The sequence below is a fragment of the Plutella xylostella genome, chromosome 20 (genome assembly GCF_932276165.1).
Source record: "Plutella xylostella chromosome 20, ilPluXylo3.1, whole genome shotgun sequence".
Taxonomy (NCBI): Eukaryota; Metazoa; Arthropoda; class Insecta; order Lepidoptera; family Plutellidae; genus Plutella; species Plutella xylostella.
The window spans coordinates 2,567,403-2,593,699 of NC_064000.1; the positions used below are offsets into that span (position 1 = coordinate 2,567,403).

Genomic DNA, 26,297 nt, shown 5'->3' on the forward strand with positions numbered 1-26,297 from the left:
GCCTGCCTTTTAATTTAAAGATAAATCAGATATAAAAAATACAGTATCATTAAGGCCAAAAAAAAAAAAAAACTAAAAATGGGAAATTATTTTACAATTAATATGGAGGAAAATTTTAAAAAGAATCAAGAATTTATACAGTCTATCAATAAAATAAAGGTAAGTAAATGTATATTCTTAAGTAAGTTTTTGTTAAAATATGTCTTAACATAACATTCTAAAATTATTATGGAGTAAGTATAAAAAAAAAAGGCTGGTGCATTATAAAGTGAAAATACTAGTGATCTTTAAATGACTGACTTTGAACAATACAATGCATTGGTGATGCTAGTTATAAAGATACGCTGTAACTAATGCCGTGAATAATCTGAAATTTATAAAGTAACTTTAGTAGGTAGTCTTATGTCACTGTAAAACTAAAACAAACCAGTATTTGTTATAGGAAATAATTAATATAATTACTAATAATTACACCTTACTTTGCAGATGGAAAGACAAATTCAACTACAATATCAACTTCAGGAGCGTCGAGATGCATTACAAATAGCAAAAAATCGTGATTTTTGTTTATGGTTTACGGCATTTTACATTGTGTCAACCGCTGGACTATTTACAGGGTAAGAACCATTAAAATAGTGACTCTGATCCAAGTATCTGAGTATCGCGATCATCATCTTTACTTCTGTGCTAAAAGTTATAACCATTGTGTAAATGATTTTCGGTATAATATCTTTATTTTATTTATTTACAGGTTCAGGAGAACGAAGAGGGCATACTTCATGTTTCCAATGATACCTTTATCATTTATAACACTTTACAGCTGGGATTTGGCATACGGAAATAAAGAGCACAGACTTCGAAGTATGTATTAAAACAAACTTAGGATAAGATCTATACTTACTAATATTAACGATAATATAATAACATATTTTTCTAAAGCCCTTTAAGTAAAAATAGAAATCTAGTAGAAACTCTAGGTCGAAACTCGACAAGCTTACACTGATTAAAAATCCCCTTCATAAAACTCACCTACATCATCTTAATTTATAGAGCTTATGACTTTAAAATATTATAAATGGTAAATAAAATAAAAACGTGCTTAAATGCATTAACAAATATAGCATAATTTATTGTTATAGTGGAAGCTGAACATATAATGACACACGAAGCAGATCTTCTGGAAACACCATGTGGTCTTCCAACACCATCGTCTATTGATTTGGGCCGTCTAGATGCCGAAGAGAAGAAAAAAATCCATCCACCACTAGAACACTTTTAATTTTAACAATTCTTTAAAAAAAAACCTAATATCCAAGCTCAAGTTACTAATTAATCGTGCCTTGATGCTTATTTGAGAAAAGGCTAGATGCAGTAGAAAAAAATATATTATGTAGTGAATGAAAGTTTTATATAAGTAGGTAGACAGTTGTTATAAAGAACGTTTCAAAACTTTCAAATTTCTTCTTGTAGGTACTTATATGTATGTATAAAAGATTTATACAGCGTGTTGCAAAAAGGGTATACCGAACCGAAACCTATGCAACACCCTGTATTTACCTAACCTAATCCGACCTGCCTTCCTGTACGCGATGAAATATACAAGCTAAAATACTTGGCCCAAATTGTTATTCTATTTAACATAATCAGTCACAATCAGTTTACCACCAACAATCAATACTTATGCAGCATTACCTACTTATCTGTCAAACTTCTGTCATATCCATACAAAATACGACAGATTTGACAGACAAGTAATGCTGCAGAAGCATTTTCGGTTGGTAATGTTTATAAGCAGATCGGCTGTCCAATTTCAAAACACAGTAACAGCCAAGAGACAAAATGTTCAGGAGAGCCAAAAAACGTTTTTGTCCCTTCATTTCAATGCCGGTAAAACTATGATACATATCTAAACGAATGTAAGCTTAAAAGAACCGGCAGAACCTAGGCTTTACATACAATACTATTTCATTTAAATATGACTAATATTGTTGCTGTAATGCACAAAAGAAAACACTAACTAGGTTTTAAATGGTTTTCTCACCCTAAAACCGCCCTCACTGACCATTTTATAACCTAGTAAGAGCCATTATTGTGTAATTTAAGACAAGTAAAGTATATTGAAATTGCAATAATAACGTAATAATTTATATGTTTTTTATTTTTTTATATGTTTTGGATCCTTCACATAATATAAATCAAATTTTGCAGCACTTTTACACGACCGCACTAAGTAATAGCTGAAATACCGGCATATTTTTAAGTTTTATCTAAATGAACCAAATCGCCATATTAAGAAGGCATGTCTGACACGAACATTATTTATGGCTGCCTTAAATTAGACAATATTTCCTAAATTTTGAGCTAAAATTAGTTTACAATGTTTGAGTTTTTTTTGGTTTATGCAAAATAGGGCTAGTAGAAAGGTTCTGACGAGAAAGGTCTCTATGGCTTTTATAAAGAAGACAAAATTTCCTTATGTTCTACTTTTAATTCACCTCTCTAGGTCTCATTGGTTCAAAGATACAGGTTCTGAAATATCTGATATTTTTTCGAAAAAAGTGTTTGTAATAATGTATGCCATTTGTGACTTACTAAAATTAACGGGCAAAAATTGACCTTTGCTGACCATTTCAAAACCTAGTAAGCGCCATTGACAATTTTAAAACCTAGTAAGTCATTTTCACTTACTGTGTTTTAAAATGGTTGTGGTGGCTCTTACTGTGTTTTAAAATGGTTTTCGTGGCATTTTTGATTTCGCAGGGTGGAGTTACTAGGTTTTTAGAAATTTTATTTTCGTTTCTAAGCCGTTTTTTGATATTCTGACAATGCAGGAATGTGCGGAATCGCCTAAAATAATGTATAAATCAAAGACCCGTTTTTTTTTAAAGTTGGCGCTTACTGTGTTTTGAAATTGGACAGCCGAGATGTTTCAGTTGGCACTATAGAGCGTTTCATCAAATAACATGACTTAAACAGACAAAATGCAACCTTAGTTCAATGTAATAAGGGTTTTGACAGATCAATTATTATCCGGTGAAACGATCTATAAGTACTTTTATTGGAAATGTAATTGACAAACCGTAAATTCCAATTTTAATTAATGTTATCTAGTTAAATACCTACCTAAGTTCTTACGCACAAATAACATTAATACGGTAGGTAAGGTAGTGATTTAGTACATTTTACTATTGGTACTATACAGTCCGTCTATGAAGTCATAAAAATAAAGGATGCGATATTGAAAAGATTTTTGCCCTCGTCAGCAACACGATAAAGTTAAATACATGTGCAAAATAAAATACTAATTGATAATATCTTTGAATCATTTCAAAACCGCCGATTAAACGGTTGTGATACTTGTGATGGATCCATTACTGTTTTTATGACTTCATAGACTGTCATATTTTTAATTAATTATACTATGTAGGTACCTATGTAAGACGACCGAATGGCGTAGTGGTTAGTGACCCTGACTACTGAGCCGATGGTCCCGGGTTCGATTCCCGGCTGGGGCAAATATTTGTTTAAACACAGATATTTGTTCTCGGGTCTTGGATGTGCCCGTAAAATGGCAATAGGCCCGCCCCCTATTACATTGGGACTAACATACACTCTGGCGAAAAGTGGGTGCAGCAATGCACCTCTGCCTACCCCGCAAGGGAGTACATTAGTACAAGGCGTGAGTGCGTGTTTTTTTTTTTTTTTGTACCTATGTAAGTATATTTAGTGAAGTAAGAACAACGAAAAGTATTACAATAGTATTAATTATTATTAAGTAATATTGTGATCGGAATAGGTTGAGCATATTTACCTACACTTTGTTTTTAAAATATAAACTTGCGGAGACTCAAATTGATTGTTTATCAAAATACATTTTTATCTTCAATCGCGTAAATATTCTGTTTAAAAAAACACACAAAACCATACATTTTTAATGACTTTAGGTTCAAAAAACATCAATCATAAGAATAAAATGTAAAAATCACATTATTAAAGTTCCACAAGTTTATCTTCAACGGTTTTTTTCAATAAGCAATATAAAACTAAGGGTCTCCGCTAAACGTATTTTAATCCACAAAGTGAAGATAAATATCTATAGCTACTCGGCCTATTCTGATCACTATAGCTAGGTAACTATATTAGTTAAGAATTCAGTTGCTTTATTACCTATTAAATTCATATTCTTAAGCAGTTTTCATATTAAAAATGTGAAAATATATATGTTACCTATATACTTACATTAATTTTTATTTTACCCAAATGTTAACTTATTTTAATTAAGATATTATATCATTCATTACAAGCTGTCTATCAAAGTTCATTGTATAACTTGATATTTATAATTGAACTGAAAAATCTCCTTAATAGCAATAATTAAACGTTGATTATAAGAGCGCGGTTGACTCATGTTTACTATATTTGACAGACGAGACACGCATAGCAAAACATGATAAATTGACACCAAACTTTACCAACCAAATTCCCAAGGTCACACAGCCGAAATTAGAATGATTTTCAATATTTTGCATTATTCATTTCGTAGTTGTATATTACCGTGTAACAATCAACTGCATCAGTTGACACAAATTTTAACTCAACCTAAAAGCATAAGTATTTTGTCAAACAAAAACAATGGGTAACTTGTTTACAATAAATATGGAAGCTAATTTCAAAAAGAATCAAGAATTTATTCAGAGTATGGCGAAAATAAAGGTGAGTTCATCATATTACTTATATTTATAAACCTTCGTTACCTAATGAGTGCATACTACTAACTACTACTAAGGTATGTTTTTTGTTTTAGATGGAACAACAAATTCAATTGCAATACCAATTACAAGAACGACAAATAGCCATGCAAATTGCGAAAAACAGAGATCTTTGTCTTTGGTTTACAGCATTTTATGTCACTGCTGCGACTGGTCTTATAACTAGGTAGGTCACCTTATCTTTACCTACCTGTTTTCACATTCATCAAAGCTATTAATCAGTTTCTTTAATCGATCAAGTTAGATAATATTTTTTCAAATATTGTAGATACTTATTTAGCTAAGTAGGTACGTACAGACATTATAATCAATATTTTTATATTATATATAAGTAATACGTAGGTACAGTAGTTTTCGCGTGAATATCTTATTTAGGATTTACCTACCTAGTGGTTATAATTTGATTTATTTAATTTCAGTTATAAAAAAACTAAAACACCAATTTATTTGGCGCCGTTATTACCATTGACATTCGTTGCTCTTTACAATTGGGATTTAGCTTATGGAAATAAAATTCATAGAATAAGAAGTGAGTAGCTAATAAGCGATTCTTATAAATATTATTGCAAGTTTAAAAAAAATATAATTTGTAAATAAAACCATACGGTACTTTATGTTGCAGGTGAAGCTGAGCACATTCTTACACACGAAAAAGAATTATTGGAAGTACCTTGTGGTCTACCTACTCCTTCTTCAGTTGATGTTGCACGCATAGATACTGAAGACAAGAATAAATTGCACCCGCCGTTGCTTGATTGAACATGAGACTCATTATTTTTTGAATTTATGTGTGAACTAGGTATTTTAAGAACATAGAGATTATTTTATTTCTTATTTATAGTTAAACTAAGTAAACCATTAAATTAGATATAAACAGAAAATCTTAAATATACCTACCTACCTAACAGATTTATTAATTTAGATTTTAGTTACGATAATCAACCTATAAGGCATCTTAAATATTTTCCTAACTTAGGGACTTATATTATTATCAGTGAACTTTACGATGGCTTCTTATTGTACACGCATGTTAAAAAGCTTTTATTATGGAATCAAAATAATATGAACTCAAATGATCAAACTGTACATATCGGTTGACTAGGTATTTATTCGGTTATACTTGAATAAACGATAACTTAGAACTTTAATTAATAAAAAAATATATCTGAGTTTAAAAAATGAACAAAAAATTACTCGATTAAACGAATATAATGAAAATCGATTACAGTATTTCAATGCCCAACACTATTTATGAAGTTTGACAGTTTTGACACTTTGGTTGCTATAGCAACCTCGATTGTTTTGGTTTCCGTAAACAAGTGAACTTCAAAAGAACTTCAAACTTGTGAACTATTTTCCTAAATTCATAAAATCAAGATCGTTCGCATGTTAAGTGAAAAACATGGATGATATTGTTTACAACATCAATATTGTGAGTATTTAAAACGGTTTTTCATTATTTTATTACCTACATGAATTTTATAGATAAGTTTTAAATTCCAAAGAATAATTGGATGACCTTTTTATTGGCATGTCACAAGTTCTAACCAAATTTATTGATCTATTATCGGTTGCTGTGTTTTACATTGTCGGGCTTCATGCTCGAGCCGTATACCTATTCAAATTAGGCCCTGCGGGTTCCCTAATTTGCATTTTGTATCAAGGATGGCAATATTTTACAACTGTTTACTGACAACTTTGATGCCCATTTACTTACGTCTACGGTTTTAGAGTGGAGTTTAGCGGTAATACTTGTGCGTTACTCGTGGGTGAAGCAGTCAAATGAGCCAGAACCATCACCATGGGAATGTCAAGAAAGAGGACCCAAAACGGAAGGATGGTGTCCAAAAACCTCAGAAGAAGAGTCCAGAAAAAAATATGTCCGAAATCGACGAACACATTCTAAAGAGGTTCGATATTAAAAAGAGGTTGGGAAAAGGCGCGTATGGTATCGTGTGGAAAGCCGTGGACAAGAAGACCAAGGATGTGGTGGCCATTAAGAAGATTTTCGACGCTTTCCGCAACCAGACCGATGCTCAGCGGACTTTCCGTGAAATTATTTTTCTTCAGTCTTTCCGGAACCACCCAAATATTGTCAAGCTGCATAGTATACATAGGTAAGTGACTTAAAGCTTATACCTATGCTTACCAATACTAATAGGTGACTATGACTAACCATAAACATACTAATAGTAGTTAGGTAGGTACACTATGAATGATGCATGCAGGGTAGTTACCTACCTTCTTATCCACAGAACAAATTTATATCTAGATAGCACGGTAGGTAGGCACTTAGCAATCGTGTAGGTAAGTACAGGGAACATCCAGACCTCTTATGATTGAAATAAATACCTACTTGTTAGTTATGTATATTCTCGAATTCCTAACACATTGTAGGTACTTACCTAGGTACGTCTCTGCCACAGCCACAGGTCTAAGCCCCAGGCTCTATGGTTTTGTACCTATGTGATACATACGACACATACTTACCTACTATTTATATTTATGTATTGTGTGTGTGTGTGTACTTTAGTTACCACTATTTGACGTGTAAGCCCCTACTGTTGGTAAAATTGCCCCCTAATTACAGCTAGACGCCCCTTGAGGTCATTAGCACTGTAGCCAGAACTACCACATTCAACCTCGTTTAGGTCGAGCTACCTATGACCTATTGGCCTGTCGTTGACTCACGATTGATAGATAGCTGAAACTAGGTTGGTACTTAGTCGTGGCAATAATGCTCATGACAAAAATGATTGGTTTAGTGGAACAACGTAGGTAGACAGATCAATATCGTATGTTATGTTGTTTAATTATGATGAGGAATTGTTTGATTATAATACTCAATGTGTAGTTCTATCTACGTTACCTAGGTACATAGCGAGTTTTTGGTTACCTGGTGGTAATTAAGTTATGGTTGGCGTCGTAGTTTACATTCTGCTAAGTACCTGTACCCGTCCTAATCTAGTCTAGAAAATTTAATTATATGAAATCTCGGACAGTTTTCTCACTCTTACGAGTGAGGGATGAAGTCGGATCCACCGTGCAGGGTTACTCTATACTGACGAAAAACGAACGATCGACAGCTGTAGTGCAATCGATACGGAAATAGTCGTGGCTTGCGGGGAGCACTCCGAAACTAAGTTTTTTGACATATAGAGTGACCCTCCCTGGACAGTGCGCGGCTAACGTTATTCTGACTAGCAAATGCTTTGACTACATGCTAAGAAGGAGGAGATTATGAGATTAAAACAACATGATAAGCATAGCAGTGGTCTGCTTAATCATTAGAGAGAAATTCCAGGCTTCTCTACATTACTTCCATCCTGCAGGGCCCTCAACAACCGTGACATCTACCTCGGCTTCGAATACATGGAGACGGATCTACACAACGTGATCAAACGCGGCAATATACTCAAGGATATACATAAGCGGTACATTATGTACCAGATGCTGAAGGCCACCAAGTACATACACTCGGGGAATGTGATACATAGGGACCAGAAGCCGAGTAATGTGCTCATTGATAGCGCTTGCAGGTGAGTGGTACAACCTATCTAGTTTTGTGCAGTTACTACGGGTGATACGATACTGTGGTAAAATATACCTAACTACCTATTGCAAAGCGAAAGGGTCATTAATTTAAAGTTTTTTTTTGTAAATTTTTGTATTTTATTGAAACATAAAAATGTTGGCAATATAAAAATAGTTTTAAAATGTTGATGTTTGCCCGACTGATTCGAATGCATTTTATGGCTTGAGAGAGGACTTATGAAACTGTGGCCTAAGCCATGATTCATTGAAATCGGATCAGCTTATTCAAAGTTAGGCCGTGTCCCCAGTAGGCAAACCGTCAGCGACCGACTGAGTTTGCGGCGTATCGATTCGTACGCTCTTCCATATATTTGAAATTTAGTGTCCACAGTCTGCTAGTTTAGTACGCAGTTTGCAGTGTTACGCGCGCTGACTATATCAGTTTGCTTAGTGGGGACGCGGCCTTATAGTTACGCCAATTTGTTGTCATTATTTTAATTTTGGTTTCATTATTCAAATGAGTCTTTCGGGCAAAAATGTAGGTTGAAATGCCTAAAAGCAGTTTCGCATTGCATGCTTCATCCGACCTGCCAATAAAAGTTTTATTACTGGAAATGCAGGCACTGATAAATTCATGGCAATTTGGCATTTAAATATGTAGGTATTCTTTCATTTAATTGTAAAACTTATAGCTTATTGACAACGGTAATTTCGGCGTATTTACCTAACTTTGGTAATGATAACCACCCTAAGCTCCAATTAAGCCATAGTCGGTTAGATCGTAACAATGGAAAGGTTGATCAATTATACGTCATCTCCATATATTTGAAGATCAAACGAACTTACCAAGTGAAGTTCGATCATAATTATGTGAGCAGCTTCATTCGATGCGATTTATGTTTACGTATTGTAGTAGCGCCATCTACTGTAGGCCTTGCACGATAGTTTAAAGTTTCTTTTTTTTTTTTTTTTAAGTTGGCATCTCTGACTGTGTCGTGTTGGTGACAGGAGGTTATATAAGCCCCTGCTCTAGGAATTTCTCGTCATTTTGTTTAAAGGTATAGCAATTGTAGGGAAATATATTTATTTTATAATCGTCAAAATATACAGGGTCGGGATGGTTAATTATAAAATAATTAACTTTTCAGTTTTATTTAGGGTGGGTGATTATAAATCGCATCGAATGAAGCTGCTCACATAATTATGATCGAACTTCACTTGGTAAGTTCGTTTGATCTTCAATTATGTTTCGCAGCTTCATTCTTAGCGATTTATGTTTACGTATTGTAGGATGTTTATAGCTTCGATTATAGAATAAATATATTGGTATATTAATCAATGTACCGAAGGTATGTTGGGTAAGTAATACAATAAGTACTTATTTTTATGTAATCAACATTTATTACAGTAATCATCTTAGTAGGTAAGTACATCATATTATTATTACAATCATTCTACAGAATTAAGAAGTGATTCAGCGAACTGATCATCATTAGTTACAATATCTTTGTTATAGAAGCGAGCAAAGGCGGAGGATGAACTAGACCAACCAGCCGTCCGTTTGATGACTTCTATGCTTACTCCTAATCGGTTTGCTTTCGATGTGGCTGCATGTCGTGTACTATGTGCACTAAATATTGAAGTGTCTACACCACTCTGTTGTAGCATATCTTTAATCCAATGACTAATGGTCTGGCTAGTAACACTAGAATGAGGCTTTTTTGTACTTAGAAATAAGGTTGTCTTGTTATTATTACGTAAAGGTTTTGTCTTATTTAAATACACTTGTAAACAACGAGCTGGGCAGATTTCTGGACGTGGATTATAGAATGGAAGCCTTAAAACGGGTTGCAGTGAATTTAATTTTGTTGTTTTAATTGTATCCGGAATTTTTATTAAAATTTCGTTTTGATTAATTACTATGTTATTTATTTTGATTAAAGATAGCGTCTGTGCACGATGTGCAGTCACAAGAGCAAGTAAAGTGAGCGTCTTCTTGGAGAGGGTTCTCAAATCAAGACTTTCATTGGGATATTTTTGTCCAAGAAAGTTAAGGACGATATTGGGGTCCCATGTTACATTGTATTTGGGATTAGTTGGTCTTAATTTGAATACTCCCTTCATGAAGCGCTTTAGTCTTTCATCTTCTAAATTATTTCCTAATAATAGAGCTAGCGCAGATTTATAAGAGTTTATTGTTCCATATTTAGCACCCTTGTCAAATACCTCTGTTAGGAAATGGATAATCACAGGTATAGATGCCTTAGTGTATTCGTAATTATGTATATTACAATAATTTATCCAGGCTTTTATTGAGCCGTCATACTGTTTGTAAGTGTTATTTGACAAGGACGCTAGCATAATTTCGACCGACCTAGGTGATAAAATTTTTTTCAGTAAAGTCTGCCGGATAATCTCGCGGCAGCCAATGTTAGACTGCGATGAAGCGTGTGGGTTGATCTGTAAGGTGATTTTAGGAGGTTAACATCCGGTGGGAATTGTATGATTTCAGATTTACATATTCTTTGGAATAATGGAAACCAAGGTTGCGTTGGCCATAAGGGAACAACAACTATTCCTTCTGCTTTATCAGTAATTATCTTTTGAATCATTTTTAAAATCATTGAAAATGGTGGAAAAGCATAAAAATTTAATCCACTCCATAGTACAGTAAATGCATCGATAGCCCATGCATCAGGCTCATTTCTCCAGGTTACGTAAGTATCACATTTAGCATTACAACGGCTGGCAAATAAATCAATATCTGGAATACCTAACTTTTCTTTTATTTTATCATATGCGTAATCACCTAATTCCCACTCTGTTTCTTGAAATTTTTTCCTAGATAAAAAATCAGCCTCTCTATTATCTTTAGTGTTAATGTATGATGCAAAAGGTATAATTCTACGCTGTTCACACCATTTCCAAATGTCGCGGGCCTCATCATTAAGATGGGGATATTGCACACTGCCCATCCTGTTAATGCACGATATGGCAGTAACATTATCTATTCTTAGTAACAATTCACAATCAGAACAATCACTAGCAAAAACTTTTATTCCAAAAAAGGCTGCTTTGAGCTCCAATTGATTAATATACAACTTTGATTCGTTTTCCTTCCAATGACCAAATGATTCCTGGCCATTGCAATATATCCCCCATCCTGATGATGAAGCATCGCTATAAATTTCTTTTATGTAATTATTAGTTTTTATATTAGAATGGCCATTATCTATATTATTTAACCACCAATTTAGATCTTCCCTTATGAAATTAGGTAGTTTAATTGTTTGATTATAACTGTTATTTTGCAATAAAGATTGAAATTTAACTTGCTCGAATAGTTTTGTATGATACCACGAAAACTGCATCGCTGGACATGCAGATACTAAAAGACCGATCATTTGGGCGAAATCTCGCAATTTACAATTACGAATATGTAAAAATCTTTGAACATAAGTTTTTATTTTTAATCTTTTGTCCGTGGGTAATTCCATAATCATTTTGTTCGAATCAAAGATGAATCCAAGAAATTTACATCTCTTATTTGGTATTAAGCTACTTTTTCTTCTGTTTATCATAAATCCAATTTCTTCTAATATCTTACACGTTTGTTTAACATTTTTCATACAATCATAATAAGTTTTACCTACACAAAAATAATCATCTAAGTAAATTACAGAGATCATGTTCCTTGAGCGTAAATATTCCATTACAGGTTTAAGTAATTTTGTAAAAACGTAAGGAGCTGTGCATAAACCAAACGGTAAACAGTTAAATTCATAAAGGGTTCCGTTATAATTAAAACGTAAGAATTTTCTATGTAAACTGCAGATATTTATAAAAAAAATATGCATCCATTAAATCTATGGATGCCATGTAACTGTCTTTTGTTATTAACTTAATAGCTGTTCTATAGTCTTCCATTTTAAAATGGTTTGTTGATACAAATTTATTTAACAATTTTAAATTTAGAATAAAACGTTTTTCACCGTTTGGTTTAGGCACAAGGAAAACGCTCGAAATAAATTCTCCTTCCTCATGTGAACATCGAGAAATAGCATGTATAGAGGTTAGCTTATTGATTGCCAAAACAAACTCATCATGCTCCTGATCAGATTTTGGTCTAGTTACAGGACAAACATCTTGTATTGGAGTAGATATGAAAGGGATTTTATATCCCGTTATCCATGACAGTAACGTTGAATCATCGGTTAATTTCATCCATTCTTTATGAAAATATTTTAATCGACCAGCGTACTGCGTTACCTGAGTATCTACCGGCGGTAGGGCCTCCTCGTCGGCGACGGCGCTTTGGGCGGAGGTGGAGGCGGACGCGCGTACGGTGTGGCGCGTTGTTGGCGCGCCGGTGGTCGTCCTCTCGATGACTCGCCCTGTCTGTTCGGTGGTCTCTTCTGAGTCTGACCCCTGTAGTTTAAATTCCGGTTTCTTGGTAAGGCCAAGTTTTTATAGTTTGAATTTTTGCTTGAAGTAGCTACTGGGTTGGGTTTGAGCAGTGATTCCCCGGTTCTTTGAACAGATTTAGCGGCTTTTAGTTTTTCTGTTAGATCTTCGCCAAATAAATACTTGTCACGGCTGCTGTTAGTGAGAGTTTCACGTAAGCTAGTATTTATGGTGCTCATCACAATGCTTCGCCTTGTCTTGGTCTCCATGTTGTGGCTGTCACACAACAAGCGGCAAGCATCACTTAATGGCTGCAGAAGTAGCTGTGTAGCAGTTTCTTTCTTAACAATCATTTCTATAACTTGAGAGAGCGCAGCTAAAGCCACACCGATCTGATTTTGTTTTTGCAATAAAGTGCAGTCTCTCTTTGCTAATATATCAGGAACCGCAGCTTTAGCTTCGGGATTTAAAATCGGTGCAACCAGGTAGTGACAATTGGCGGGAATGAGATACTTTTTAAAAAGTTGTTCCTTTGACTCTTTGGTCATACCTTTTAATAAAATATCTTGCCAGCGAGATGCAATATCTCTATGAATGTTTCTGCCTAAAACAATATCCGGCTGAGGTGCTTCGCCAAGTATCTGCAAGATATCTTCCTCTAGCTGAGCTTCAGACTCCTCGTTGGGAGCGCCAGTTGTGGTGGAGGGCCCAGGATCTGACGGCAGGCCTGGCTCATGTACTGTCACATCCGCTGTGGTAGGCTCCGGGTTAGGCTGTTCAGAAGGCGATGTATTCTGCATAGGAGACAACAAGCTTGGCATGTCTAAGCTCATTCTAATATTACTTCGTGGCGAAGTTCCCGGTGAACTGGACGGCGTCAGATCGGGCAAAACTTGCTCCTCACCGTGTGAGTCTGTGTGACAAATAAAAATAAAACATGTTATTTTTATAAATTCAACGTAAAACTACCCGTTAACAACGGTAACTATATAATTTAACAAAAAACTTTTGTTATAACAACCATAAATAGGTTATGTCTCCAGAGAAAATAATAAACGTCAACGACGTATTTTCAGTTTTTGGCCGTCAACGACAGTGGTTTTTTATTGGTTTAGTATAAAAATAACTAAACGCCAACGGCGGTAGCTACGATTTTTTCGCCAACGGCGACAAAAAACATTATAAATTCTTCACTTACCGCTATCATCCGATGAAATTATTCGCCTCTCTCGTCGTAATTTATTTTCCAGTAGTTTTATCTTTTTAGCAATCCTGTCGTTTTCAGCGTCTCGAATTTTCCTTTTCTTTCCCATCTTGTTAATTGCTTGGAGGGTATTTGAAAAATATCGCAGAGTGCCAAATACGTGCGAAGGCTACAGCACGATAACACAGAATGACGAGAAATTCCTAGAGCAGGGGCTTATATAACCTCCTGTCACCAACACGACACAGTCAGAGATGCCAACTTAAAAAAAAAAAAAAAAGAAACTTTAAACTATCGTGCAAGGCCTACAGTAGATGGCGCTACTACAATACGTAAACATAAATCGCTAAGAATGAAGCTGCGAAACATAATAAATTCTTGACAGATGTGTCAAAAGTTAAGCAATAATCCCTGGTTATGCTCTAACCCACTATGACAAAATTAGCACTAAATGTTATTGCACACTGCTAATCGCCTAATCAACTTCCAAACCGAAGCTAGCAGACTTTAAACTGGCGCGTTCAGTGTCCAGACCTGATAACGTAACTCTAGTGGGATCAATGCTTGCAAACCTTTTTCTAAAGCTGAATTTGAGGGGTAATAAGTGTCTTCATTCTTAACTTCCTTCTCTTCCCCTTCTAGAGTGAAGCTAGCAGACTTCGGGCTGGCCCGTTCAGTCTCCAGCCTGTACTCCGGCGGCGAGGACGGTGCGGACCCGTGCCTCACGGACTACGTGGCCACCCGGTGGTACCGCGCGCCAGAGATACTCATCGCTAGTAAGAAGTGAGTGCGGGTTTTGTTTTGTCGGCTCTTGTATTTTGTGTACGGCGATACGGCTCGCGACTTATCACGTGAGTGCAAATGTACGGTCGCCGACGTCTATACATATAATAAGATACCGGCAATCGCCTGCCCTATCGACCAACTCGCACTAGGCTTGCGTGATGGAGTAGGAATAAAACTCTTCCTTCATTGGAAGTAGACCCGTGCCCCAGCAGTGGGGACCTGATGGGTTGTCATGATGATGATTACCTGCCACTGCCAGTCATCTCAATATAATAATGCAATTAATAAATTACTATTACAGGATTACAGTCGTGAGCATTATATAATGTATAAATATTGTAGTGACCAATGATAGGTATGTGACTGTACAGTCACAGTCAAAAGTTGTACCTATGTCCATCGTGCACCACAGTGCTTTCAATGGTTTTCCCTAGCAACTCATCTATTAATGACTGTATTGCACCACCAGCTACACAAAGGGCATCGACATGTGGAGCCTGGGCTGCATCCTGGGCGAGATGCTGACGGGCAAGCCGCTGTTCCCGGGCACGTCCACCGTCAACCAGGTCGAGCGGATCATGAGCGCGCTGCCAAGGCCGTCCGCTGAGGGTGAGGTTTTATTCATCCTAACTAATATTATTTAATGCGAAAGTACTCGTAACTGTGTCTGTCTAGACCCTGAGAAAGAACATAGGCTACTTTTTATCCCGGAATTCCCACGGGAAAACTTTTTAAGGCGAAGCGAAGCTCGCAGAAACAGCTAGTATTATAATTTTACGAGTGCAAAATGGTGTATGTACTTATATGAAATAAGCGTCCTCGAGTGGCTTATTATCAACTACCTATTAAAAGTCCGCCGCATCCTGGGCAGTTGGATGGATTTGCCATTGCCAACCCTTCCACGACGGTGACAAACTCTCGTCCAGCTCTAGTGTTTGTCTCTGATCTAAACTAATTTTGTGTTTCCTTTTAATTTTATTGTTGTTGGTGTGTGTGCTGAATAGACGTATTTTCTTTCTTTCTTTCTATGTTTTTATAAGAAGACCAGACAAACATAATCGACAATCCGGACCTTCAAAATCCGCCAAGACTCTGGCGCCTTTTATTTTTCCTCTTCGCATTACAGATGCCCTATAGTATATTTTGCATACCCGATATATTCTGACCCAACCCCACCCCCACCCAGACATAACCACAGTCTGCAGCGGCTACGGCTCAGCCCTTATCCGGGAGCAGGCCCACTCCTCGACTAGTGGGCCTTCCCTGGCCGCCCTGGTGTCGTCAGCTCCGAGAGACGCGGCCGACCTGGTGTCTAGACTGCTGGTCTTCAACCCGGCCAAGAGGCTCAGTGCTGAACGCGCGCTGGACCATGAGTATGTGGCCAAGTGAGTATTGTGACAAGTAAAGGGTTTTTGTGATTTGTTTTTTGTTTGAAGATTATGGTTTTTGTTTGAACTACTGATAATGGTACGGACTCCTGACTCACAGGTGCTCCTAGTTTAGCAGTCAGGGCGTCACCATTTAGGCTAAGTATGCACATATTGCTCAATTAAGTTATGGTAATGATAATCCGCACTTGTCCACCAATCCGCACTAGGCCTGCTTGATCGACTAGGCCTAAAACCGTTCCTTCATTGTATATTCCTGATTGTTATAAATTGCTAGCATTGGGGACGTCGTGACGGGTCGTGATGATGTTGAAATTCACACAATGTATGTTTGCACAATAATGTATACTAATATTATAAATGCGAAAGTAACTGTGTCTGTCTGTCTGTTACTCTTTCACGTCAAAACTACTGAACGGATTTGAATGGAATTTGGTATACATATGGTCTAGACTTCATTCTAGACCCTGACAAAGAACATAGGCTAATCCCGGAATTCCCAAAGGAAAACTTTTTAAGGCGAAGCGAAGCTCGCGGGAACTGCTAGTAATGTATATTTTAACGTGTCCCCCTCCAGGTTCCATCGTGAGCGCGACGAGCCGGTGCTTTCGACCGACGTGCTACTTCCCCTGCGTGATGACAAGCAGGTCTCAGTAGACGACTACCGGAACAAGCTCTACAGCATCATGGCCAAGGGCTCCAGCAGTGCCGTCAGGAAGAACCATTCTGGGTGAGAAACTGCTTCTGATTAATGTGTTGACGAGTTGGTTTGCCATGCATCGTTTGGAACGAAGAACAAGAATCGGACGCTTAATACAACAGGATAGAGTTGTGGTTAGGGCTGCAGATTTGCATTCCAGAAGTTTCGGAGTGCTGCGCTTACTACGGCGCGGCGCGATTGAGTGACAAATCTCGTTCGTTGGTTAGTTAGAGAGTGAGCCCCCTGATTGGTGTAGGTATTGACAACTAGGTTTGTCATCATGGTGAAGGTGTACTTATTAGAATAATTTGTTGATTCTGTAACGTCCTAATACAGTCATCTTCGTTTGTGCGACAAGAATGTGCTTAGATATTTCTCTAGCTAACTCCTTACCATTTTGCTTCCAGGAGTAAAACGCACCTACCAACAACAGCTAAAAGCAGCAAGAGCTTCCAAGAGACGACGGACTACAAGTCCTACGCGACCTCCCACAAGCCCAAACTGAGCAGCTCTTCGGCTGACCAAAAATCTAGACCCAAACTAAAGCATTCATCACACATTGAAAGACCACCAAGGGAATACAAATCAGAAATCAGTGCGAGTATATCAAAGCCAGTAAGAGCTACGAAAACGTTCGAACACCGTCCAGAATGGTTTGAAAATTCAAATTGTCATGGCGATTATATCCAGCCAGTGTCTCGACAGAGTTCCTCAGAAATAGGTTATGGGGTGAAGAAAAACTCCTTGCTGCAACAAAGGAGGAATTCGTCGACGTTTTCGACCATTTCTATTGGTGGGGATGCAGACTATGGGGGGTACAAGTCGGGTCAAAGCCACGGGGTTATAACTGCCAGTGCGTTGATGGATCTACGTACTGGCATTCGATGAACATTTTTTTCTTTATTTTTGAATATAGTTAGTTAGGTGGGTTTTTGCAGATAAGTATTTCTTTTTTGTTACTTTTGTGTCTTTTCTCGATCGTGAAAAGGTTTTTTGTTATTTGAAGCTGTGTTGTTTTCTAGTCATTGTTTTGTTTATTTGGAAAATAAATAAGTACTTATCTTTGTTTTATAATGGGGCAATTACATTATGATATTTGTTTAGTGTATGTAATGAAAAATTTAAAATGATCCGTCCAGAGCACTTATGAAATTAAGAAATTTAGGAGTAGGTTTAAGGCTCAACACAGTAGTTTTTACATATAATAATTATATACTTACCTAATACCTACTGACTGGGAGTACCTAGAATTCAGGTAAGGACCTACAATTTCGTCACATAAACCGAGGTAAAACGTCTGGTACTAGAATTCTCACTTGTTGTAGGGGCTGGGAAATTAATACAAATATCGTTGACTTCAGTTAAACATATTCGAAAATATTTGGCGGATTCTCTACGCAATCTGACTAGAGTAGGCAGAATCGTATGAATGTTGATATTACAATAACACCCTTCTTTTTACGTTGGGGGTTAAACTAGGTCGGCACTGTTGTTGCGCCCAAGGGGACTACAAAATGACATGGATTAATCCACTAACTCGTAAGTACACAGGTTTGTTCATAAACGGTGTGATTTAACGGTAATTAATTATTTAATTAATGAATATGAACTCACTATTAGGAATTAATTTTAACACATCTCAACGTGGTTTGATGTTATGAACTAGACTTTCCAGTTTGACACTTTTATATGTATTTTACATGGTAAATAAATGATTGGTACATAATAAACTCTTTGTTTCTTATTTCATTAGGTTAAATTTGTTCTAGTTTATAAAGCTGAACTATAAAGTCCTGAAATTAAATGAGGGCACTGCTATCTTTCATGTAGCAACCCTATATAGCGAAACATAACTGACTTTGATACTTGAAATTTTGCCTGTGAACTACCTACCTATTTATGTATTTTAAAAACAACTTACCATCTACAAAAAAGCTCTTATACAAGCTAGAAGGTGTTAATATGACGGCTAATAGTGAAACCAATAAATATTTATTTAGATAACGTTATTACAACTGTATAAAATATCCGGATCCGAAAAAAACTGGATCTATTGACGAAGAGCACACATAACGCTACCGCCATGTACCTATTTTACCTAACGCAGATAAAGAAACAAAATGAAAATGGCGGACATAGTTGTGCTGTCTCGCGGTGCTTATGTATATGCAGTATGCGTGGAAGTTCTATTTGTAGGCCTGTCAGTAATACTCCTTCCTACTCTCACCTCTCACCTATGGAATGGCCGCCATTTCCATGTTGTTTCATTATCTGCGTGCGTTACTAATAATAATAAATCTATCATAAATATCTGTGTAGATTTAAATCTATGGAAGACTTAACAGAAGAAACAGTCATCTGTGTTATCTGTGAAATAAAGTCAAAGTTTTCTATAAAAAATACAAAATAATCATCATGAATCACATGATGAATAAATTTATATTTTTACTTTTTACAATTGTTATTAATACAGATTTATCCGCCAGTTCTGTTTCTACAAATGAAACAAGGAATTCCAGTGTGATACCCTTTATAAAGCTGGACCAGAAATCTGTCATCAATGTACCGCTGAATAAAACTGAAAATTTACAGGTATGTAACATATTATGGTAGGTAGATTTAGCACACACTGACGCCTATGTGCTGGTTGCGAGGGTTCGAATCCTTGCAAAAATGGTGAGCAAAGTCTGGTTTAAGTAGTCCACCGATTACATGGGCAAGAGCTATAGGTAACTACTCGTGAGGTTTTCCTGTAGATCGCATTAGAAATTAAAGCAATCTCTACCAGACAACCTTTACATTCCAAACAGCTTTCTCCATAATGTGTTTCCAGTACCTCCCCTTCATAATGCTGGCCAACAACGGCTCAGACTCCAGTGAGTTCTGGCTGATGTCGGAGATCTTGCATCTCGTTCAGGCTTCCGACGAGGACATTGACTATGAGAAGTGCGAGCGGGACAGCACGAACCCGCGCCCTGTGCGGCTGCCGAGCAGGCGGACTGTGAGGCCTATTTGCCGGTCGAAGATTGGTAAGTGGAAGCTCCAAGGTGATGAACTGCATGAAGCAATAAACTGTGATCACGAATAGTTCTACCCTTGTCGATTGGTGGCTGAATGAGTGTTGTGCCGCTGCTTGGGAGAGGCCTATGTCCAGCAGTGGATGACAACGGGCTGATGATGATAGGTTATTCGATTGGAGGGGCGCATCATCTTCAAGTGCTAACTTTATCTCTTCTTCGGCTGCAAGTGAAATATTTATTTCTCGCCATACATTGTTGAAATAATTCGTCAGGTAAGTACTTTTGGTTTCTACTCTCTAACTATCTAGGGTGCATAGCGTAAGTATTTGTAGTGATCTGTAGTTCTACTTAGCTCAATTTACGCAGCCGGATCGGGGAGGTTTCCATGAAGCTAAATACTAACATGTATTTTCCATAGATTTCCAACTGTGCCCCCAGTGTCCACACTTCAGCAACCAGACGGAGTGTGAACTATTCCGGGATTCTTGCAGGTATAAGTACTTAATACCTATATAGCTACTAAACACCTATATCTTACATAATTAAGTACATATGGTATGTAGATCCTATTATATTGAAGAAGTTATCACTATCAAAGCAATGATGATGAGTACCCCTTGAGAGTTTAGATACCCTTACTTTATTCCACCATGAAATGAGTTAAGTGTGTTAGTTAAGAAGTTCTTGCTCATGACGGGGTAGACAGAACAACATACAGTTGACAGAGATAGACGGGTAGACCAGTAACAGACCAGTATGTTGACAGAGAGAGACACAGAGAGAAGGATACAACAGTAACTGACCAGTATGTTGACAGAGAGAGACATGATACACCAGTTACAGACCAGTATGTTGACAGAAAGAGACGGATACACCAGTAACATACCAGTATGCTGACAGAGAGAGACGTATAGACCAGTAACACACCAGTGTGTTGACAGAGAGAGACGGATAAACCAGTAACAGACCAGTATGTTGACAGAGAGAGACGGGTAGACCCGCTGGAGTACCGCTCGTACTGCGACAACAAGTACGGCAGATGGCGGACCATGTTCGTGCCGGCAGACTACTCGCAGTGCCGCTGCTGTGACGAGTGCGTCTTCTACAGAGGTTTGTTTCCTAGCCTAGAGGAAGCGGATATAGAATACCTGCGATATGTGGAAGGGCAAGGCAGTAGAGCACAATAATAGGGCTAAACAAAGTGATAGATGCGTTAACTATGTATGGCAATAGAATTTGATGTAGTTAACCGGGCTACTATCCCTTGCCATGCTGTTTTGTCTGTTGTGTTTCAATTAAGTAATTCACTCAAACAGAAAAATACAGCTACCTATTCTTTTCCTGAATATTTCAGAACTGGATCAATCCTGCATTCAAGACGAATTCGATTTCGACATGGATGAGAGCTTACCGGTCACTACAATAGGTAAATATAGCTGTAGTTATCATTAATTAATTTATATCCATATTATTCATGTTTATGAGAACAAAAGAAAGTAGATTTTGAAAGCCCTAGTCATAGACTTACGGTCTTATTCATAAAAAAACCTTAAAGTAGGTTTACTGAGCTCAATAGTTACGGAACACATTAAGCCTATTTGAGGTTTCGTAAAAATCTCTATTCATAATAGTTCCGTAAACCTTCAGTAACTATAGTGATGCTAATAGATTTCACAGACCAAACATTTTGACATTTACCCTATTAACTAAGTTGCCGGTCCGACAAAACCATAAACAAAAATAGCGAAAACTTTCATTCATTTATCAATCTCTATTATCTATGTTAGCCACGGCGCGGCACTTAAAAAAGTTTACGTTGGCTTAAAGGCGCAGTTGGCCAAGCCAAAACCCACAAAAAAAATAATTAAATTTTTACGTTACCATGGCAACTTATTTTCAGCAAATATTAACTCACAACAAATGTCAAATCGTCAATAAAGCAGAACAGCTGTTGACCGGCCGCCATGTTTTTGTACAAGAGGAGGCTTACGGAAGGTGTATAGTAGGGTCCAGCCAACTTTAGCATATCAAGGTTTTACGAATCAGTTGGAGAGTTCTTTAGCGCTATTGATCGTTTATGAATAAAGTTTTTTTGACATTTGCTTATAGCAGGCCTATAGGTCTCCCGTAACTTTTTATGAATAAGACCGTTAGTATATACCTACGCCGTCTATGGCCCTATAGTTAATTTATATACCTAGGTATTTCTGATCTCAGAAATAAAATCCTTTCCATATGAGAGATCCACCATTTCAGCCACCAATTACCAATGCCCACGATTACCAATCCGAATATAATAATTTATTAAAAACTGATTATATTACATTTATCCACGTAGATTTCCGCGCCGGCTGCAACCCCTACCTAGGCCACCCTGAGCAAGAGCTGAAGGCATTGCGATGTGACAAGATTTTACGTCGTTGTAAGTTATTGACGTATTTTTGTAAAGCCTTCCTGTGTTAGACACGTTTATTTTTGTGTTAAAAGTGATGCATCATGCCATTTTATTTGTGACCTACCCAACGCTAACTTAGATTACGGGGCCAATTCTGAAATCCTGAAAAACCACTTCACTGATAAAATATCACCCATAGGTTCAAACTATAATTACGGCAGATTGACTACCCGATAATCAATTATTTACTTCCCAACCTAACCTAACACTAAGGTTAAATTCAGTAAGTACTTATGTATATTGCTATACTTATCTAATTATGGTATGGGCCTAGTGTAAATAGAAGGTAGATACTGTTCTAGTTCCAGTAATGGAAGATTGGCATGGCATCCCCCGGAGATTTGACCCGAACCCAGCTACATCCAATCCCGACAAAGTAATTGACTTATCTTATGTCTAGTTAAATTGATTGTCTTATCCTGTAGGTGTTCCCGTGTCCGTTCCTTCACTTCATCACCGAACAATCCATAACACGTAAGTTATAAACGCATTTTAATTGCTAACTAACTTAGGAATAGCGTCTTTAAAAATTTATATTCATTGTCCAATAGTCCTCCAACCGTAGGGTTTACAGCATGATATAACCCTCCAGGAATGGAAAACCTCAGAACAATTGTGCCGTTTATCATCAAAATACTATCGAATACTTCCAGCCCAAAGTCCAAAACAACAAAACCTATCAAACTTTTTGCAATCAACCAAAGAGTCCACAACTGACTAACCTCCTTCCCAGGAAAAAACCTAACAAACTTTTTGCATGCAACCAAAGAGTCTACAACTTACTAACCTCCTTTCCATGAAAAAACCTAACAACCTTTTTGCAAGACCACCAAAGAGGCCACAACTCACTTACCTTAACCTCCTTCCCAGGCGCCAAAGCTACCGCTACCAGCCAGTGGATGACGTCACCGACTGCCCCGCCACCTGTCGCGGGTACCACTGCACTAGCGGGACCGTCACTGAGGATCAGTGTTCAACAGGCGCCTTCCTGCCTGACAATGAGCAGTGCAACTGCTGTGGACGATGCAGCGTTTATCAACGTTGGTTTTTATTGGCTTTGGTATCTTGATTGGTTTATTTTAATTTCGAGGGGTAATCAGAGATCAGGGATGACTTGCAAGTTGTGAGCCACCTGGTTTTACCTACTCTTTTCATATTTTTAGGTAGAGACTCCTTGGATAAGTTTTGTCAAAATTAGCAATGTGAGTTTATCGATTATGTTTTCTTACAGAACTAAATGAGAAGTGTGCTGAATTCAAGAAGACAATCCACAATAATAATGGAAGTGAAGAAGTTGAGGTAAGTTTAATCTTTGCATGACAGTGGCTTACTAGAGCTGGACAAGAGTATTTTACTGTGGTGAAAGGATTAAGTGGCACCCAGATTAGTTGTCAGCTTAGACAAGTAGTTGTCAGTCTCTGGCTGGCCAGTACGCATGTTTAGCGAATATAGTGCCACAATCTTATCTGTTCCGGTGGTCAAAATGTGTACTAACGAGACGTCATTGTCAAACGTCCTTTCATACTCTGTGCGTTATTTGAGTTGTCAATTTCTGCGAAGAGGCTGACGCTACGTTATTTAATTTGTTTTGTGATTTTCTGGGTGTAATAATGCCAAAAGCGCTGAAAAGTGATGCAAGAAAAGTAATACTAGATATATTGGCTTTTATGCAGGAAGAATAACGTATTCAGGCGCTTTTAATTCCGTTAGAAAAATTGGAAGAACGAGTTGCAGCGGCTACAGGTTAGTGTTGCCAAATATGACGAATAATTTTACCCATATACTTACATGTAATTTTATTAATATTTTCCCGAGAGACCCGTACCCCAGCAGTGGGGACGGGATGGGTCGTGATGAAAGTATATAATCTTTATTTTTCTTTGATTACAGGTGTGAGTGAAGCTGCGTACCTATACCTTAGGCAGTATACCAAGAAGAATTTCTCGCACCTGCAGCGATTTTAGACGAAATAATGATGATTAATGACATCTTCTTCTTCCACTACGAGTATCAAGGGTTGGCTGGAAGAAATGGATTTTTGGCAATTAGCCTTTGTACATTGTCTGAATTTCTTTGAATTTTATGCTCTTGTTTCTTGTTACTTAAGAAAATGAAAAAAATAAAGTGTTCATAAATAAATAATAATTAAGTACAATAGTTTTCTATTTCGTTATTCCCACGACCCACAGATATTACATACCTATATCATTGTAAAATCTAGATTTAATGTCTTATATCAGAACATAATCAGAACTAATTTTGTTTCTGTTTGCCGTGGACAATTTTTTTATACAACAAATGTCGTTTGATATATTATATCCTCTTTCATTTACTATCGACCCTATATTTTGATTTATCTATACTTATGAATGTACCTAATTATAAAAATAGGTAATAGCAGAAATGAGTTGTCGTTTAAACCAGAAATAGGCAAAATTTAATCGATGGCATCACTGGATTCAATGACAGCGACGTCGCCACCGGAACAGATAAGATTGTGGCACTATACATCACTCGACGCGGCTCCTGTCATAAACTCCAAACGGGTCCAGGTGGGTCACTCTGTATAACGAAAAACGAATCACTAATGTCATGATTCGAGTTCACTACGTCTTTTTACACTTGGCAACACTGCTCAGTCCCGCCGTCTATGGCTAAATGTAAGAGTGAGCAGTGATGCCAAACCAGTATAAAAGCAAGTGAGAGCCATTAGCTCGGTTCAGTCGCTCTCCGTCAGTCGACGAGAATGGTCGATGTTACATTAGCATAGATTATTTATACCTACTTGTGGATTGTTATTGTGATCTTAAGTGATTTGTAAAGTGAATCTGTGAAGAGGAATAAAGTGATTTGTGCTGTACTTGGAGTTTTCTTATTACTTCAGAAGCGGGATAAAATCCAAGGTATGTACGCTCACATGGTTTATTTTTCTTTATGTCGAATTGAAATGAGTTGAAGCTACAAGAATTAGACTGGCAGTTAATTATTTTTTTGAATAAATTCATACTCATTGAATATAAAGCATGACAAACATAATTACATAACATTACACTGTACGTGGTCGAGGCTACTCTTCGATCGTACTGACTCGTTAAATTAAAAGTACTTAAAAGCTGCAAATAAATTACTGCCTAGCTCTTGTTTTCGTAGTTTTTGCTCCAATTACATTTATATGATGATGCTTACATGCTGAAATTTCACTGAGATAAAGATAATATACAAATAAAAATGAACAAACAAAATATTTTACCTAAATTGTACCCGGTTACAAATTAGACAGACAATCTGAGTAGGTACATAGAACTTAGATTAGATCTCTGTTGATCTCAATTATTAGATTTTTCAAAACTGATGAGAGTTAGTGGACTAGGTATGTCTACTGGATTATTAGTTGAGTGAACTATGTATGTTCATTGGATTTTTTGGTCAGATAGGACTAGGTATGTCCGTTAGTGAGTATGAGTGGACTAGGTATGTCTACTGGATTATTACTTGAGTGAACTATGTATGTTCACTGGATTATTTGGTTAGAAAGGACTAGGTATGTCCTTATGAAGTATGAGTGGACTAGGTATGTCCACTGGACTATTACTTGAGTGGACTATGTATGTTCACTGGATTATTTGGTTAGAAAGGACTAGGTATGTCCTTATGAAGTATGAGTGGACTAGGTATGTCCACTGGACTATTACTTGAGTGGACTATGTATGTTCACTGGATTATTTGGTTAGAAAGGACTAGGTATGTCCTTATGAAGTATGAGTGGACTAGCCATGTCCACTGGATTACTACTTGAATGAATTATGTATGTTTACTAGTTGTTGACTAGGTATGTCTATTGTCGTTAACGGAAACAGTTTATTTTTTTATTATTAAGTATGATTAACTAAGACATATACCAAATTATGCATAGAGGAAAACTAGACAAGACTTTTTAACTGAATTAAAGATTGCTTTTATTTCTGGAAAAATTAAAAGTTTAAGGTGCTCATGTACATAGTTGGAAATAAAATAAAACAAGATCGGATGTGAACAGT

The 26,297-nt window shown here is 37.0% G+C and overlaps 5 protein-coding genes and 1 long non-coding RNA gene across 7 annotated transcripts in view; 5 read left to right on the top strand and 1 right to left on the bottom strand.

Moving 5' to 3' along the window:
* LOC105391142 (plasminogen receptor (KT)) lies at positions 1-1,791 on the top strand. The gene is made up of 4 exons (XM_011562569.3): positions 1-159; positions 487-617; positions 752-861; positions 1,140-1,791. The coding sequence occupies exons 1-4, from the start codon at positions 79-81 to the stop codon at positions 1,277-1,279; spliced, it is 462 nt and encodes a 153-aa protein (XP_011560871.1). The 5' UTR covers positions 1-78; the 3' UTR covers positions 1,280-1,791.
* Positions 1,792-4,404: 2,613 nt separating this feature from the next.
* LOC105391143 (plasminogen receptor (KT)) lies at positions 4,405-5,534 on the top strand. Its single transcript, XM_011562570.3, has 4 exons — positions 4,405-4,713; positions 4,805-4,935; positions 5,189-5,298; positions 5,392-5,534. The coding sequence occupies exons 1-4, from the start codon at positions 4,633-4,635 to the stop codon at positions 5,526-5,528; spliced, it is 459 nt and encodes a 152-aa protein (XP_011560872.2). The 5' UTR covers positions 4,405-4,632; the 3' UTR covers positions 5,529-5,534.
* A 294-nt stretch (positions 5,535-5,828) lies between these two features.
* Positions 5,829-18,516, top strand: LOC105391144 (extracellular signal-regulated kinase 2). Its single transcript, XM_038109744.2, has 8 exons — positions 5,829-6,201; positions 6,501-6,886; positions 8,102-8,308; positions 14,554-14,694; positions 15,167-15,306; positions 15,884-16,082; positions 16,663-16,815; positions 17,193-18,516. The coding sequence occupies exons 2-8, from the start codon at positions 6,552-6,554 to the stop codon at positions 17,671-17,673; spliced, it is 1,656 nt and encodes a 551-aa protein (XP_037965672.2). The 5' UTR covers positions 5,829-6,201; positions 6,501-6,551; the 3' UTR covers positions 17,674-18,516.
* LOC125490097 lies at positions 9,682-14,284 on the bottom strand. Its single transcript, XM_048628232.1, has 3 exons — positions 13,906-14,284; positions 12,573-13,620; positions 9,682-10,763 (listed from the first exon to the last, which is right to left on the bottom strand). The coding sequence occupies exons 1-2, from the start codon at positions 14,018-14,020 to the stop codon at positions 12,581-12,583; spliced, it is 1,155 nt and encodes a 384-aa protein (XP_048484189.1). The 5' UTR covers positions 14,021-14,284; the 3' UTR covers positions 9,682-10,763; positions 12,573-12,580.
* Positions 18,517-19,161: 645 nt separating the features above from the next.
* The window catches only part of LOC105391145 (GMP reductase 1), a 28,212-nt gene continuing 21,076 nt past the window's right edge, over positions 19,162-26,297 (top strand). Inside the window, exons 1-9 of one of the 2 annotated variants that reach the window (XR_007267438.1) lie at positions 19,162-19,377; positions 19,619-19,814; positions 20,224-20,296; positions 20,788-20,915; positions 21,160-21,231; positions 22,144-22,227; positions 22,686-22,734; positions 23,131-23,300; positions 23,492-23,559. The gene's annotated coding sequence lies outside the window, so the exon portion shown is untranslated. The remainder of the gene's footprint in view (positions 19,378-19,618; positions 19,815-20,223; positions 20,297-20,787; positions 20,916-21,159; positions 21,232-22,143; positions 22,228-22,685; positions 22,735-23,130; positions 23,301-23,491; positions 23,560-26,297) is intronic. The other variant, XR_007267439.1, reaches the window with a different exon arrangement.
* Positions 23,949-24,258, top strand: LOC125490099. Its single transcript, XR_007267440.1, has 2 exons — positions 23,949-24,003; positions 24,151-24,258. It is a non-coding gene; the product is annotated as an uncharacterized LOC125490099 (long non-coding RNA).

What these genes read in the sequence shown, in the direction of transcription:
- LOC125490097 (XM_048628232.1), bottom strand. Translation starts at nt 14,020, where the DNA reads ATGGGAAAGAAAAGGAAAATTCGAGACGCTGAAAACGACAGGATTGCT. An exon ending in AATTTCATCGGATGATAGCG is followed by an intron (nt 13,621 to 13,905) that starts GTAAGTGAAGAA and finishes TTTGTCACACAG; the next exon opens with ACTCACACGGTGAGGAGCAA.
- LOC105391142 (XM_011562569.3), top strand. Translation starts at nt 79, where the DNA reads ATGGGAAATTATTTTACAATTAATATGGAGGAAAATTTTAAAAAGAAT. An exon ending in ACCGCTGGACTATTTACAGG is followed by an intron (nt 618 to 751) that starts GTAAGAACCATT and finishes ATTTATTTACAG; the next exon opens with GTTCAGGAGAACGAAGAGGG. An exon ending in TAAAGAGCACAGACTTCGAA is followed by an intron (nt 862 to 1,139) that starts GTATGTATTAAA and finishes TTATTGTTATAG; the next exon opens with TGGAAGCTGAACATATAATG.
- LOC105391143 (XM_011562570.3), top strand. Translation starts at nt 4,633, where the DNA reads ATGGGTAACTTGTTTACAATAAATATGGAAGCTAATTTCAAAAAGAAT. An exon ending in GCGACTGGTCTTATAACTAG is followed by an intron (nt 4,936 to 5,188) that starts GTAGGTCACCTT and finishes ATTTAATTTCAG; the next exon opens with TTATAAAAAAACTAAAACAC. An exon ending in TAAAATTCATAGAATAAGAA is followed by an intron (nt 5,299 to 5,391) that starts GTGAGTAGCTAA and finishes TTTATGTTGCAG; the next exon opens with GTGAAGCTGAGCACATTCTT.
- LOC105391144 (XM_038109744.2), top strand. Translation starts at nt 6,552, where the DNA reads ATGAGCCAGAACCATCACCATGGGAATGTCAAGAAAGAGGACCCAAAA. An exon ending in AAGCTGCATAGTATACATAG is followed by an intron (nt 6,887 to 8,101) that starts GTAAGTGACTTA and finishes TCCATCCTGCAG; the next exon opens with GGCCCTCAACAACCGTGACA. An exon ending in CTCATTGATAGCGCTTGCAG is followed by an intron (nt 8,309 to 14,553) that starts GTGAGTGGTACA and finishes TTCCCCTTCTAG; the next exon opens with AGTGAAGCTAGCAGACTTCG.